The sequence below is a fragment of the Pipra filicauda genome, unplaced genomic scaffold (assembly GCF_003945595.2).
Source record: "Pipra filicauda isolate LSUMZ 115617 unplaced genomic scaffold, ASM394559v2 scaffold165_size2600900_pilon, whole genome shotgun sequence".
NCBI classification, from domain to species: domain Eukaryota; kingdom Metazoa; phylum Chordata; class Aves; order Passeriformes; family Pipridae; genus Pipra; species Pipra filicauda.
The window spans coordinates 121462-137637 of record NW_024104162.1 but is presented as its reverse complement, the minus strand read 5'-3'; the positions used below and the strand labels follow the sequence as shown (position 1 = coordinate 137637).

Below are 16176 nucleotides of genomic sequence, written 5' to 3'. Positions count from 1 at the left end.
GTTCTTGGCCAGGTGAAAGAACAGAGTGATTTTGTGGATGATTATGATTAGATTTATTGCTAATATGTTACCTAAATATTACCAATGCAGTATCTAAATTACAACTCTATTATAATGGATTACAGTGTAATCTGAACATGGTCCCTCCTGTTGAATCACAAGCTTCATTGAGACCTGCTTGCTTTCTGAATTTCTCAGAAAAGTCTTGGTGCGTCTCGGTCCACATAACCTTGGTTTTGGTCAATAGTCTGTGTCCAAAGAGTGTATCAAATAAGCAGGTTCAGCCAGAAAAATTCAGGTTTACAGACTTTGGACATGAAGAATTCACAACTAAAAATCAGCAAAGCACCTGTGTAGCTACTTTAGGATTTTACCTCTGTTTTGGTCTGGATCTTAGTGCTGTTACTCACCCATTCCTTTGGGCTACTCTGCAGGCATTCTTGCCAGGGAGGGGATCCACCTGCAAGCTGCCTGTGACCTCGGGACACAGTTTGCCCAGTTGGCCTAGTCTTCAGCAGCATTTTACACTGTTTTGCAGGCTGATGTGCACCAAAGTCAGCTGCAAACATCTCAGCTCCTCTGTCTTTGGAATGTATTAATGATGTGAGCATCCAGACAGTTCCTCCTGCAATATTCACCTGGTGTGCCTTCTCTCAGGACAAACCACATTGCACGAGAGATGGCAGAAAGGGAGAGGGCCTGTGTATGTGTGTGTGGGTGCAGGATACAAGCAAAGACCCGTCTATCTTTTGTCACTGTCACAGTAGTGAAATAATTTTGGAATGCAGAAGATGTCAGCCAGTCTTGGGGTCATAAACACTTGGTTTATTAGTAGATTCCAAGTGGGAAAGCTGCTACATCTAGAGGAGTTGTAAATTTATTGACAACTTTTAAGTTTATATGGATAATAAAAAAGATGATGAGGTTAAGAAAAGGTAAGAATTGCCATTAAAAAAAAGCAGGGCCATAAATGAGTGGCCTATATTTGTATGCTCTTAACTGAGAGTGCCTAATAAGATGCAAATACTAAGAATTAAGATCTGGACATTTATTAAAACAGTGCTTATTTAATGACAGAATTGATTCAGAGTGTCTGACTGTATGGAATTCTAGCAGTTGGCAATGCTTTTTTTCATTTGAAATAACTGACAAACATGATTTCAAAAGGTTGTTTTCTTAAGGTTTTGCATTTTTTGTTTAGTTTAAATGGTTGTTACAAACTGACAAATTTACCTGCAATTTTGTAAAACATGACGGTAATACCAAATGAAATGTTTTGTTGTTTGTTTGTCTGGTTTTTGTTGTCTTTGTTTTTCGAATGTGGAGTTGCAGAATATTGATTAAAGCAAACATGTCTCATGACATACATTTATGTCCCCTAATTCCTGCAGTTAAATGTTTTCTGGTACAGACTGTGTGATTTTTCAGGAATTCATATTTCTAAAAACTCAGTGTGCTGTGTAGGCAGTGAATAGAGGGGAAAAAATGAGAAAGAAAACAAATTGTCACATAAAGATATAATCTGAAATGAACATCATAAACCATAGTAATTGAGGATAATTCGATGTTCCAACCTTAACGTGGGCAAAATCAATTTTTATTTTGATCCGTGTTGAATAGGGAATGCAAGACTTACCTCCTGTACAGAGAAAGACCCCTGTGCTCAGATGTAGAACAGACATTTTAGGACAAGTTACTGTGTTTTGAAAAAACCTAGAGGTGAAAAAGAACAGTAATGTCAAATAGGAATGTTACTATCCACCGTGGGGCAAATTATTTTTAATGTATTTTTCTTTGTCACATCTATTGAGTAAAGTCTGTCTATAAGTTTATATATTTGAGTACTGTGAAGTTGCTGTTGCCTTTCTGTATAACTCAATAAAAGTCTTTTTTTTTTCTGTTGAAGATACTTTTTGTTGAATTCAGTTCTTTCTGTTGAATCTCCTTTGCTTGCATCTGACCTTTATTTATGTTGATTTTGCTTCATTTTTTCATTTACCATGCTGTTCAGTTTTTGGATGCCAGAAGAACCAAGGTTTGTCCACTCTTTGCAGTCAATTTGTTTTTTGAAATTCAGTATTGTTTAGTGTGGGTTTTTTTTGTTTGCTTGTTGAGATACAGTAATCCTGTTTACTAAACATGTTCATAGCTTAAGCTGCCAAAAAGAAAGAAAATGAAACCAATCAGCCCCTTCCTAAAGCCCCTTTAATTATAGTGAGTGCTTTGATTGACTTCCTAAACAGCAGTACTGTTGAGTACCATGAAGAGCAGAATTATCTTTAGTCTATGAAGTAATTTAGAAAACATGGAATACTGAGTCTTTCAGCTTTGTAGGTACATATTGACTGTACTAATGGATATGTCACTGCCTAGTGTTTGGGTTTGTTGGTTTGCCTTTCGTTGCTATTACTTTTCTCTGTAGCTGACATTATTTTGTGTCTGTGTTATGTTGTCTTCTTTTTTTCCTAGAAGCACTTGAAAGATATCATTATGGATATTGTCACCTGCATCTGATATTTTATGAGGTCATTTGATATACTTTCATCACTAATTCTAATTACTTTTTGTAAGAGCGTACAACAAAAGTTTAATCCAAGACTAATTCTACCTTCAGATCCAATATTGATTCTTTTTCTTTGTTTTCTTTATTGCAGCATCTGCAGTTGACAATCCAGGCACTTCAAGATGAGCTTAGAACCCAGAGAGACCTTAACCATCTTCTGCAGCAAGAAAGTGGAAACAGAGGGGCTGAGCATTTTACCATTGAGCTCACAGAGGAGAATTTTCGAAGGCTTCAAGCAGAACATGATAGACAAGCTAAAGAGCTCTTCCTGTTGAGGAAAACTCTAGAAGAAATGGAGCTTAGGATTGAAACACAAAAGCAAACGCTAAATGCCAGAGATGAATCAATAAAAAAGCTTCTGGAAATGTTGCAAAGTAAAGGTTTGCCATCTAAAGGAATGGAAGAAGACAATGAGAGAACTCGAAGGATGGCAGAGGCTGAATCTCAGGTTAATCATTTAGAAGTGATTTTAGATCAGAAGGAGAAGGAAAACATGCATCTTAGAGAGGTAATGAAAAACTGTTTAAAATATTTATTTGTTAAAAATAGTTGAAGTACTTGTTGCAGTTTTAGATATATAGATTATTGAAGTGTTTTCTTTTTGTGCTCTTAATTTTCTTGTGAAAAAGATAGTATGCATTTCTTTTACATCTCTAATAAATACACAGCAGGACTGTATGACATTTGAAAGCAAGTATAGGAAATTATGGAAGAGAAATAAGTGTATTTGGGGTTTATTGTCTCTGCTGTGCAAAGTTTTTGTATCCTTTTATTTTCACAAACTGGTGTTTGGCCAATGAAGACTAGACCTGTTGAAGAGGGAAGTGACACTTGCTGCTGCTGTAAACTGAAGAGTCATGAGTGCACACTACCTTTGTGTTTGATTTTTATACCTCTGTTGTTTGAAATGAGTGTTTTAAATGATTTGCCTTCCATATAAACAAAGGCTTCTGCCTATGTTTGTTTCTAAAGTATTTTTGTGTGGTGATACTCAAACTTTTTAAGTAAATATATGGTAATGTTGCCACATTAAAACTATGGGCTGATGGCTGTGCTTTTGAGAGAACCTACCTGCACCAGCTGCCCACATCACTTGTAGATGCATTTTTGGGACTGGATTTGGGATGATTGGATTAGTACAACTGAAAGAAAATCTGGCTTGGTGTCAAGCCCATCTGCCCCTTGGCATCCCAGCAGCATTACCATGTGAGCAGTGTCGGGCAAACCAGACAGGGTGAGTCTCCCTCACAAACACCCTGTTGTTTTCTGCTAAGAAGGATGAAAATTACAGGGAGGTGGTGTACAGGCTGCCCACAGCAGGGGAAATCAGGATAAATAGGTGTGTTTCCTTAGAAACTCAGCAACAGTGTAGTCCCATTGAACTTCCAGTCTAGTAAAAACACCAATTTGCCCGACAGATCAAAGTGTGAATGAAATTAGTGCAAAAGCAGAGAAAACTATTGTTGGCCCTTGTGTATGACTAAACCTATAAATGTTAGAGATTAAGAACAGCTATTTACATCTACAGAATGTTGTCAAAATACTTTCTTTGCTGTGGGTAAATTCTTTTATATTTAGCTTATGGTCTTCCCTAACCCAGAATATGTGTTGAGGACTCAGTAGTATCTGCTGCACATCTCAAGATGAAAAATTAGAAAATTTTGCAAGGCACAATGATGCATTTCAGTCAAGTTTTCTCGTGAAGAAAGAAATCCTTGGATCCTGAATCTTTTCACAGGCAAAATTTTAATAAAAACTGATGCTACCCATTCATGGATTCTGAAAGGAGTTGCATAAGGAGTTAATGTTGCTTAGTTGGTGATGAGAGAGAATTGTTGAACAAGTTCTATAAACTAGCAGACAAGTTTCTGGATTTAGATCTGCTATTCTCAGAGTATTACATACAGTCTGTTTCAAAGGTGGATGATTATGTGATTGTATTTCATCTGTTGCACCAGTATCACTGAAGTTTTTGAATCCTTGGCTAGTCCAAGGAATGCTGAAGGGAGATCTTATTGCTTCTTGTAGACCATGCATGTTTCTCCTGTATTTATACTGAATTAACTTGATGTTTCACAGTTCCCCCTGGGTTGTCCTCATGGGCTGAGGAAAAAGTTGTGTCTCCCTCAGTTTTCATGAGGATATAGAGGTTGTCTTTTATCTGGAGTACTGGATGGGGTTTACTGGAGTTTCTGCTGGTGACATGCTGATACGCCTTAGTAACTGGTCAAGGTTTAAAAATTTACTAGATCAGTTGTCTGGAATGTGTCCCAGCCAATTTGGCAGGAACTATCTAGTGTTTTGGAGCTTTTGGCTCACAATTTCCTTGTTATTCTAAGAATTCAAGGCTTTGGGTGAAGTCTGTCTCTCCAGCTCTCTTCCTGTTGTACATGGCATTTATAGGGTTTTATTTTTATTTTTTTTTAATTTCTGCATATTTGAAGTTTGTTGTAGGGAGCTTGGATGTATGATGTGTAGGCTATATGAACTCTTTAGAAACAAAATGTTTGGTAGGTGCCTATTTGTTTATCTGGGACTCTGGATCTGATTGATCAAGTGGGCTCTTGGAAAATGTTCTGAGGTTCAAATTTTGTCTTTTGCTTCCTCGTTATGGAAAGTTGTCTGCATGCTTTGAAGCAATATCAGACATTATGTATTGTTAAAAATATTACATATTTGTTAAAGGTCCAAGTAGATCAACTTTTGATCTTTATGTGTAGCTTGGCAAGTCTTTGTTGTTCTGCAGTGCTTATTTGAATTGCTGTCACTGCTTGTAGTCTTCATCCTGCACAATACAGTTGTTCAGCATGAGAAACCAGGAGTTATTGTGTTGAATCTTCTGCAGTAGTCTCCCCAGTGGACTGATATTTTTATTTTCTTAACTGGTGTTTGTAAGTTTTCACCCTAACTGTGTAAATGACTCTGCAGAGTTAATGGATTTTTTTTTTTTGTTCTCCTAAGAATGCTTTAAAAGTAAATCCGAACTTAGATACATTTTTACTGAAATTAATTCATCAATTGTTTAGTGGTCACTCAAATTGTGTTAATCTTTCTATATCTCTAACAAAATATTTGTCATTTTAGAACGTCATCTAAAATATTCTGCTTTTCTTATTTTTACAGGTTGGATTATAGAGCTCAAGTGTTGATTATATTTCTGAGAAACTAGTATATTGTCACATGTTTAATTCAAAACCAGAAACAAGTATTCAGGATTTGATCCGTTTTGCTATTTTATTTTCTGACACTGCACTTGAAACTGCACCAGAGGAGGTTCAGGCTGGACACTGGGAGTAATGGAAGGGGTGGTTAAACATGACCTTTCTTCTTATCCTTAAGTCTCTATCACTTTGTCAGTCATTAAACATTTCTCATATTAGTTTTCTGCCCATTTCACACAAGCATGCATGTTACCAGAAAGCAATATCTTACTGTTCTGGTTCAAAATGATTGGCTGAATATCCAAGAATCATGCAGAAATTTCTCTTTTTTAAGTCGCTGATTGTTTCTTTTTTCCCCCCTCTTTCTGGCCATAGCAGAATTTCGTAATATAGCTGCCTTCAAAGATCTGGAATTTCTCCAGGCCTTAGATTATATTTCTTAGAGCAAGTACAGGCAAGAGTCATGCAATTGGCTAGTGTAACCAGAGGCAGAGAAATAACTCCAGAAAATAAAGCAACCCATTTTTTTAAATTTTGTTTTTATATTTTTAGCAGATACGTACTGACTTTGGTGTGTTAACTTCATGGCCTTCAAAGATTGTACCTGTCTGCATCTGTAAACTTTGTTTCACAGAGGCAGACTTTTGGTGACAGGTTTACTCAAGTTGTGTGTTTGAAGGTCTTAGGAATGGCAAATGTGAGGCTTATTATCCAGGAGGAGGAGACTAAAGCTGAAGTTGGAATCCTGCTCTTTTACAGGAAGAGCAAAGAATGTCAGTGTCAGTAAGGTTCATTAAAATGTTGGGAAATAAGCTATGCAAAAAATAGGGTTAGATTTTCTTTCCATGTATCAAGGAATTTAAAACCTGGGCAATAAGCTTCCACAAGGAGAGCTGAACTTAGTTCCCGATTCACAAAGCAAGAGAGAACAAATAGAACTCTGCACAGCAAAAAGTGTGAGCGTGTGTTTCTGCTCCAGTTTTGGAGATGCAGCCTCTTGGGGAGAGAATGTTGAGCTCTTTTTCATTGTTTCTGGGAACTTCTGCCCAGTTTGCTCTCAGTTTTCCATCACTGAGTTAGACTGAATCCTATGTCTGTGACTAACTAACCTTGCTCAAATATTTATCAAACCCCCAAAGGATTAGCATTTGCCTCAATAAGGAAATAATGTGTCCTGTAAGGAATGAAGTGGTCTTTGCAAATAGACTTAAGAAAAATGACATTCTTGGTCTGGTAGTCTCCCAGTAAGTATGTTGGTGGTTGAAAATCTGCCTTGAAGCCATAATGACATACCATGGCATCCTTCATGTTCAGAATTAAATAATCACGGTGATCACTAAATATACATTCCTGTCAGAAAACACAAGATGGCTGCCTTAAAGTTCTTAAATTGGTTATCACATGTCTCTTCTAGAATTTTAAATAAACATTTGTTTCTCTATAACTTTGGGAGAACTGTAGGTAATATGGGGATTTTATCATGTGGAAATCTAGCACAGATGTTTGGTATTACTTTTTTTTAAACATAGTGACCACACATTATTTACCCTAAGTACCATTAAGTATTTTTTTATTATTGCTATTAAAAACTTGCCTTAGGCAAAGTCCCACTAAATCTCTAGTGAAGTCAAATGTTAAAATTCCAGCAAGTATTTTATTATATATACATACACGTATATTACACATGCCCTCTCTGTACAACATGCAATTTCACTAAAACAAATTCTGAGATCATATAGGATTTTATATACACATTTTAACTCTTATCTTGCATGTATTCTTAAAATAATGTTGTTGCCCATGGTTTAAAGCTACAGCTTTTTTATATTTAGTAGAAAGAAGAACAACACAACTTCTTTATTATAATTTAAAATGTGCTTCTAAACTTTCAACTTGCTTTGCTCTATCTTTGAACTCAGCTTGGTCAAATAATGAAGGCTGCTGATAGGATTTGAACTGCCATCATGAATTAGTTATTGCATGTTTTTAAAGTTATTAATGGAGCAAAGTTCCTTCTTCCACTGTGAATAGAACAGATGCCTTGCAGACTTTTGGTGTTTACTGTAAATGTCTTACACTGGAGCCAGTAGTAATTTACTAAGGAAATGCTTTATCGACACCAAACGTTTCTTCCCTGAAGTTGGTTATACAGATTAACAACCATTCTGGACTGAACCTTTTTATTAGGTTCATTAGTGCCTCTTTCCTTTTATTTCTCCTGGCTCAACTCAAAATATTAATCTTATCAGTTGCTATAAAGACAGTTGCTTTCTAGCAAAATATCAATAGTATTATGTGTTTTTAAGGTGATCCCTAAAGTATACAGAAGGACTTTGCAGTGTTGGCAGTCACTGCAGACATGAGAAAGTAGACAATCTGATTATGCTCTAGGGAACAGTTGTTACTTTTAGCACAACCCACTCAGATTTTGCTATGCCCCATGATACTCTTGCCAGGACACTTGATTGCAGTAGATTTTATAAGTCTATGAAGGATTAGAAAACTTTGTTCATTTAGAAATCAGTTTCTTTACAAACAGGATTGACCTCCATGACAATATCACCCGTAGTTTGGAGTCTAGACTATGACAAAGCTGTCAGTTTGAAACAGACACCTCTCCTAGTAGTAACTAAAGGAATTATTTTAGGAAGAGGGAGAAAAATCCGTTTCAGGAGTAAGCTGGATTTTCCGTACCTTTCCATGTGTGCAGGTGATAAATGTTGATCCTGCCAGCATTCCTGGAAAGTGCATCCTTTAGAAGGTACTCCGGAGAATGTCTTGAATCGCTGTAAATTAATATTGTCCCCAGATGTGAAAATACTGTCTTTGCAGGGTTCCTTGCTCAGTTCACACATTTGCTACTTTTTGGCCGCATGTAAAGATTTTACAGACAAGCCAATAATGAAACAGAGAAAAATGATCAGTTATCTATGGTAGGTTTTATTTTCTTTCCTCTGCTCTGTTCTGTAAACATGCTACTACTCATCTCTGTGCCAATAACTTCATTATTCTATAATGGAACTAATTTTTTCTAGCTCCATCTTGTCCTTTGTCATATGAATGACAATAGCGTAAGTATGTGACTCATAGCTCTGACATGTTGGTGTATTTTCACAGAAGGGGTCAGAGCTGAATTTCCAGGGAAGGGGAGAGGTGGTTACCCTTGAATTCCAATGTATACTTCTCTGATTTAGACTCTCTCCCAAGTGGAAGATGTACTCAGAGAGTAGTTAAACCATGGGAATAGATTGCCCAGAGTTGTTGAAGAACCCTCTTGAGCCGAAGGGATACAAGATACAGATCTTAAATCCCGCAGAATTTATGCTCATAGTGCAGTTTATTATGCTTAAAAGCACTTTTGAAAGTCATTTGGTCATATTATGTGTTATCTTCAAAATTTATTTTTGAATTATTTTCTTTCAGTAATTCTGTTCCCATTAGACAGTCCATGACTAAGACTTCTTAGAACAGTAATTAGAAAAAGAAAAGACTTGTCAGGTGCTGTAAACTGGCATCTCTTATACTTATTGCCTCCTGTATCATCTCACAAGAAAACAAAATTGACCCCTTTCTTCAGAAAGAGCAGTATATAACCTTTGATCTGAGGAAACTGGAATTTAGGTAGTCACTAATTAGCTGATCAATTTTATAGTTAACTTTTTTTTCTTGACAGCTTGAGTCTGATATTCCAACATGATTATAGGGCATTGATGTAATTATCAATATGTTTATTTCCAAATACAAATTTGATAATGGCTGTAAGTGTATCCCATCTCACGATATAGATTTAGTTAAAATATTTAGCACAAAATGTGCCCTGGGAGGCATATCCACCAAAAATGTGGATGTGTTTAAAAGAACTGAGGACAAAATTCTGTTTGTTTTTGTTTGAGTTTTGTTTTTTTTTTTTTTTTTTTTCCCTGAGTCAAATGAGGTCAGTGGGATTGAGTGATTTAAGGTGAATAGGATTAGATTTGAAAAAATAAATGAATCCAGACTTGGTTACTGCTCGGCTACACTGTTGGAAGGAACCAGTTCGCTGCAGCTTTTCTGTAGATGGAACCAACATCTTCACCTGCTTGGCTTATCTCCATTTAGCAACACATGTCATCACATCCTTACGTAAAAGCATTTTGGTGGCTCTTCAGATTATCTTCCTTGTCCCTGAAATGTAAACATTTCATCATGGCTGGGCTTCGTGAACGAAGATTTGGGATATAAACATTTACAAAACAAACAAACAAAACAATGCAGATGTTTTAGAGCTGTTTCTGTACAATGACTATATTTAGAATAGTTACTGGTTCTGTGTGGTTTTGTGACTGTCATTTCTAAGATTAAGGACAATATTAATATAGGCAGCATATTTATATAACGGGGACTACCTACTGTTACACATCTGTGGGGTTTGGGCCCTTGCTTGGTCCTTTCACTTTAATACAGAAGAGATGAGTTATATTCCTGCTGGACTTTTAATAACACTTCACAGTACTTGTTGAAGGAAATGGATATATAGAAATGATATGTGACCCAGGGAAGTGGGAATCAGACATGTTTCCCTAATCACTGAAAGAGAAGTTCATATGCAACACCCTATTATAGACTGTATAGAATGATCCATTTTTTGGGGTGTAGAAAGATAAAACTGTAGTGTTTCCTACTCTGCAGGCTCAGGATTTGTAAAGGGCATGTTCTTTATTGCTCTGCTTTTCACACAATTCACTTGAATATATATTCTTTTAAAGTACACAGTTTGTGTTCTCTCCTAAGACCTTGTGATACTGGAACATTTGGTACATAGTCCAAGTTCCACTGATATAATTAACAAAAAAGAGAAATAATGTAATAACTGACATGGAGAAAAATGCTTTATCAGCTAATGGCTATATTTGGTAATTGCAAACAGATTCTTAGTGGTGTGCCACTGACTTCTGGCTACTGTATCCTCCATTCACAAACTTCTTATGCTGCCATTGCTCTGCTATGTTGTCTGACTCTTAATTCACTTCAAACATGTATTTCTTATGAAAGAGTTCCAAATGGAGCTAGTAAAGGGACATTTACTGAAGGCAATGTGATTCACATGCCATTCTCCTTAAAATCTGCATTTGCAGAATGCATTATTTTAATCTGATAGATAATTAACAGCTCAATGGATATTTCTTTAGTTGCACTGCTTTAATTGGCTTTGGCTCTTGAAATATTTTTTTTTTCCTGAGTATGTTTATTTACAAAAATATTTGGATCTTTGGTTTTAGATTTATAACAATGAATATATCTAAAATATGTTTTCTTTAGCTCATTATTTGACTCAAAAATAAACATCGGAAAAAATATTCCATTAATGCATGATCTTTAGAAGGAGAACTTGAGTAATTTCTCAGTTCATGGTATCTTCTCAGCAAGTTCCTGAAAATACTCAGTTAATTAAATTTCTGCTTTTTCATGATCAGCTGAAGTTTCACAAGGTTTATCAGCTGAAGCAGTGGTCCTCAGATGCTGAGCAAGAAATAGTATATTGATTACTAGGTATCTGAAAGTATGGGGGAAAATATGTGGCCCTAAATATTTCCTAAAAATCAGCCGGTGTGTAACTTGATCCATTCGCATCCTTCACGTAAAGCACGTGGGTTGTTTTGAGCGCTAGATGGCCCTGTTGAACGAGAATTGCTTTTCAGCCTTGTTTTCGCAGATGGTCGTGCCCTATTTGTTGTTTTTCATCGTTCATTTGACACCAGTAGAATTTAAAGTCGATGCAAAGGCAATTTCTCATAGATTTTGTAGTAATCTGTAATCTGAATGCAGTTCAGAATAGCTACATCTAAGGGTCAAAGCAAGGAGACTAGAAAGGATGCTGCAGCTTCCCAGAGAGAATGTGGGTTCAGAAATGCAGCCTAAAGGTATTAGTGGAATTTGGTCCCAGTGTGTTAGTCAAGATCTGTACTTTAATTTACAAAAGTGAAAGAGCCAACTAAGATGCCATTTTCCTCTTTTGAATGGGTTGGAGTTTCACTATATCTGCTTTCACACCACACACCTCTGCACTGACACGGTGGGACTGGGAGGTGGATGTCCAGTCATGCTGATGTGCCCTGCTGCGTAATATGTAGCTTAATCAGAAGGTTTTTTTGTTTCTCTATTGGCATGGTGATGTATAACCATGTGGAGAAGACAAAGACAGCACATCTGTAGCTGCCTTCACATCACATAGTTTCTGTTGCATTTTGGACATGAAAGCCAGCATCTCACAGCCTGAGGCACCTGTGACACACCCCCATGGCTCCAGCATTCCTTGTTTCAGAAATTTGGTGAAGAAGCCACCATTCAACAGGGTAAAGATTTTAGTGAGAAAACATTGTTCTTCTACATCTTAAAACTCGTTAGTCTTAAAATCACTGTTAGTGATTTTTTTTTTCTGTCCTGAATGTGAGCAATTAAGCTTTTTTCTATTTACATTTTCTTAAGTGATTGTGGAAGTGTCAGATAGGTGAGAACACCCAATACAGTGCCTGCTCAGTTGTTGCTTTTGTTGTCTGTCATTTATTAAACATCTGTTTTGATGAAGAATTACAGCATCCTTAGGGAATTGCTGTACTGATAATTCCCTAAGATGTAGCTTTTATTTTTTTTTTTTCCTGGCCTCACCTAGATGATACCTGTGCAGGTTTTTGTAGCTTGAACAAATAACATAATTGTGAACAAACTTGTGTTGGAGAAAGTTTCTGATTTTGTAGTGCAGTTGCTGTAAACAAATTTATCCCATTGTAGAGCGTTCTAACAAAGCAAGTAGAATCTATATCCTGTTTAGAAGTGTACCTTCCTAGCACAGGAGGAAGGATTTTTATTGCAGATGATTGTTATCCCAATAAAAAGTTGCTCTGTTTCAGAGCATTGATGGACTGAACACCTGTGTGTTTCAGAGTCAGAACAATCAGTTTGTTCTCAATTATTCCTGACCTGCTTGGAGAGAGTAATTTTCAGCTCTCAACTTGAAAATGGCATATTTTTCACATAGGAGTACATCTGGCAGAGAAAAGATTTTCTGCTGATAACAAATCTCAGAAACCATTATCAAAATAATGTTACCTTTCAGCCTTTCAACAGTATTGTGAGTGTTTGCAGAGGTCTTGGCAGTGCTCACATCCCATCTGCATCGTTAAGGCACAGGATGATTGGCCAGAAAAAGGAAATCTTACTGAGAGATGAGGAACAGATAAGCACAGTCCCTCAAGAAAAAAAAAAAGAAAATGTTCATTTTAACACCAACTCAGATGATAGAATTTATCAAAACAATAGTGGACTTCAGGATGGTAAGACAGAGCTTGTGGAAGAATTCCAAATCAGGGCTACTTTGATCATTTGGTTCCGCTGTGCCCTTCAGCAGGAGGGGTTTCTCATCTCTGTCACATGTATCTGGAAACCTGGTGCCACATGCAAACTTGTTCTTTATTATCTTTTTCCTTTTTTTTTTTTTCTGAATGACTTTCCTTCCAGTAAAGTATAAAAGATACTGGTTTAAATATTCAGAAAACTTGGGTGTTTTTTATGTGATGGCAAAAATAGAGTTAAAAGCTTTCACCAAAACTTTCTCTGCTTTTATTCCTTGTGAAACAAAGCTGAGTATTCCCAGTGTATGACTCTGTGGTGGTTGAGCTTCACAGGAATCTTTCATGCAGTTTAACATTGTGGAACTTTAAGTAATGTCAAATGTATTTGAGTATTTCCTGCAATCCCTTCCTGCTAGAATCTTTGTGGAGCATGACAGTGATAAACTCCATAAATCAGGAGAAGTGTAGGCTGTGCAGTTGCAAATGCCAGTGAGCAGGGTTTGGAACTGGTGTGCACATCATCATGGGATATTTGTGAAACGCTTACCAGTTATTTGCAAAATGCTGACAGTCTTGGCAGAAACTCTCCAGGGAAGAGCAGCAGAAGAGCTGACAATATATTTAGTTTGCCAGCTGTGGGGTTTATCCGTCTGTGGATTCCTTGCAAACAAGAATATCAAAGAGTTCTTGGGTTTATGGCTGGTCAGAGATCTCTAAGGGATGGTTTTCTGAGTCAGTGCTCAGGTTAACTAATACCTGCATTCCTCCCATTGCAGTCATTGTGGCCAAAGCAGCAGTTCAGGGAACATCTCCTGCATTGCCATGTCCTTTGGATTTCCACAGCACTTTCAGCTGGCTGTAGAGGTCATGTTCAATGATCTCTTAAATCAACTTGCTTGTCTCTGCAGGAGAGGTCCATTAGACACCTGTCTTCCTACTTCGTGGGTAGTAGCATGCTTTTTGGATAGATATTTACTATAGAAAAATCAAATTTAGGCAACTTACAGCGCAAAAGAATTTACAAAGAAAGCTTGTTATGTCAGATTGAAAAAAGTTTTGTACATGATTTGAATAATTGCATTTGCCATTATGACAGCTAAATTTATTTGACTGTATTCCCTCCAGGTCAAAATTATTTATTGTAAACTTGGCAGTCATTAGTGTTTCTGGTCTTACACAGACTGCTGTAGCTTGAGGTTGCAGTGACTCACAGATTTATGAAAGACCTGCAAGAATTCTTTATCCACAGGAACATCCTCCCCTCCTTTTTCAGAGCTAAGTTAAATATTCCAGATCTAATGTACTGAAGTTCTTTGTCTCCCATCCCTTATCCATTTCACTTTGAAAGTGGAATTACTTTAGCAATAACAATATCGGGCAGTATCAGGGTGAAAGAATTGAGACTTTTCTGTGAGACTCTTTTGCCCCAGTTTGGTGCTCTACTGTGTATCATCATGAGGTGATCATGATGAAGCCATACTCTAAATTTTTGCCCAAGCTAAGTTTCAGAATTCCACACTTAATCAGGTTATATACTAACCTGTATTTCTTTGGAGACATATTGGAATAATGAAAAAACTATGTGGCACTTTTTTAGAAGAACCTTTTATTTGACGGTTTGAAGCCCTCCTTCACCAACCTGTTAGTCCTCAGGACAGACTTAAAAATTTTACTGTCTCTGAATTAATTTCTGTGAATTATCTGCCTCTGAACATATTCACAACTTTTCTTTCCAAAAATATTACATCCTGCTTGAGATTCACTGAGGGGGAAACACTCACAAGGACAAGTAACTGGAAAAAGTAAGGATTAGCAGCCTGTCTGTCCTCTGGATTTCTTTGAGATGTTTTTTGACCCTTTATATATTCTACTTCCCACCCTGCTCCACTCTCATCTATACTCAGAAAGATGGGCAGTAGTTCTTGCCTTGTTCTTCCACCTTTTATACTGTGAGTGTAGCAAGGATGCATGTGCAGAGTAAGTAGCAGCTGTTAAACCTCTGCTACAGGTATATAAAGCACATGAGCAACTTTGTGTGGCTGTCTGGCTACACAGCTCAGACTTCAGTTGTTTCCCAACCTCCAATCCAAAAAGCAATTACTTGGCAATGACAGCTACATAGCTATATAAATACCCATGCTTCTGTCATGTGCTTTTTCCAAATGCAAGAGTAACTTATCTTTAGTGATGCAATAAAATTTATAGAAATGTCAGGAAGAAGAAAATGGTGTGTTTTCTGGGTGTAGGAATGTAATTCTCCATAGGACCTATTTTGTATTTAAAAGTAAAATTTAACTGTCTGTATTTTGCACTAATTGTCTTTTGTGTGCCTTCAGAGCTCTAGATGTCTAAGTTATACCTTCCAGCCTTAAGATTTGAAGCACTATATGTCCTGATTCTGCATGTAAAAATAACCCCAAATTAAAAAGTTGTCATTTACTGTGAAGGAGAGTCAATACATATATAGAGCATATTGAAACTGTGTGGATTCTCTTATAGAATGCCTGGCAGCTGTGGAGATATACTTCAGAAAATATTTTTCCTAATGTTTTATTGAGTGAACAATCAATCAAAGTTTGCTAACAAAAGGAAATATCCTTAAAAGTTTTCTTCATATTCTCAGTTGTATTAAAAATTGGATTTATGAACTCCAGTACCTGAACAAAATAATCTGTATTGGGATTGTTCAGTGTGATGACAGAACTGGAAATCGTTATTAACAGTGGCAGATATTAAGTATGAGACAATTTGTATTTCTCCTTGCTTGCAAGTTCCTGAAGGACACAAGACTTTAGATGTTGTCACATTCAGAGACAGTCTCACCTAACCTGGAAAACAGTGAGAGAAAAAAATCAGGAAATAGACCTGTAAAGAGCAGAGTTCTTTGGGATTTTCAGGAACTGGTTTGAAATTTCTCAAAAAGAAAGCAAGTTAATGTTTGATCGTGAGGGAAGGAGTGAAAATAATGAGGCATCGTTAATTTTTCATAATTGCCAACGCTACAGGTGATAACTAGAGGCAGTTGCTTTGTTTTGAAAACACCCTTCAAAAGCCTTTAGCTATCTTTGTACCATAACAGGCAAGCAGAAATATAGTGTGCTGATATATAAATCTGTTGATCTTG

General features: G+C 36.7%; 1 protein-coding gene across 1 annotated transcript in view; it reads left to right on the top strand.

Annotated features, from left to right (window-relative positions):
* Positions 1–16176, top strand: part of LOC113991671 (ERC protein 2) — a gene marked incomplete at its 3' end in the record, with an annotated part of 185979 nt that overhangs the window by 54465 nt on the left and 115338 nt on the right. The window contains exons 3-4 of the mRNA XM_039379342.1: positions 2012–2035; positions 2655–3071. Of these exons, the coding sequence (XP_039235276.1) occupies positions 2012–2035; positions 2655–3071 (441 nt within the window). The remainder of the gene's footprint in view (positions 1–2011; positions 2036–2654; positions 3072–16176) is intronic.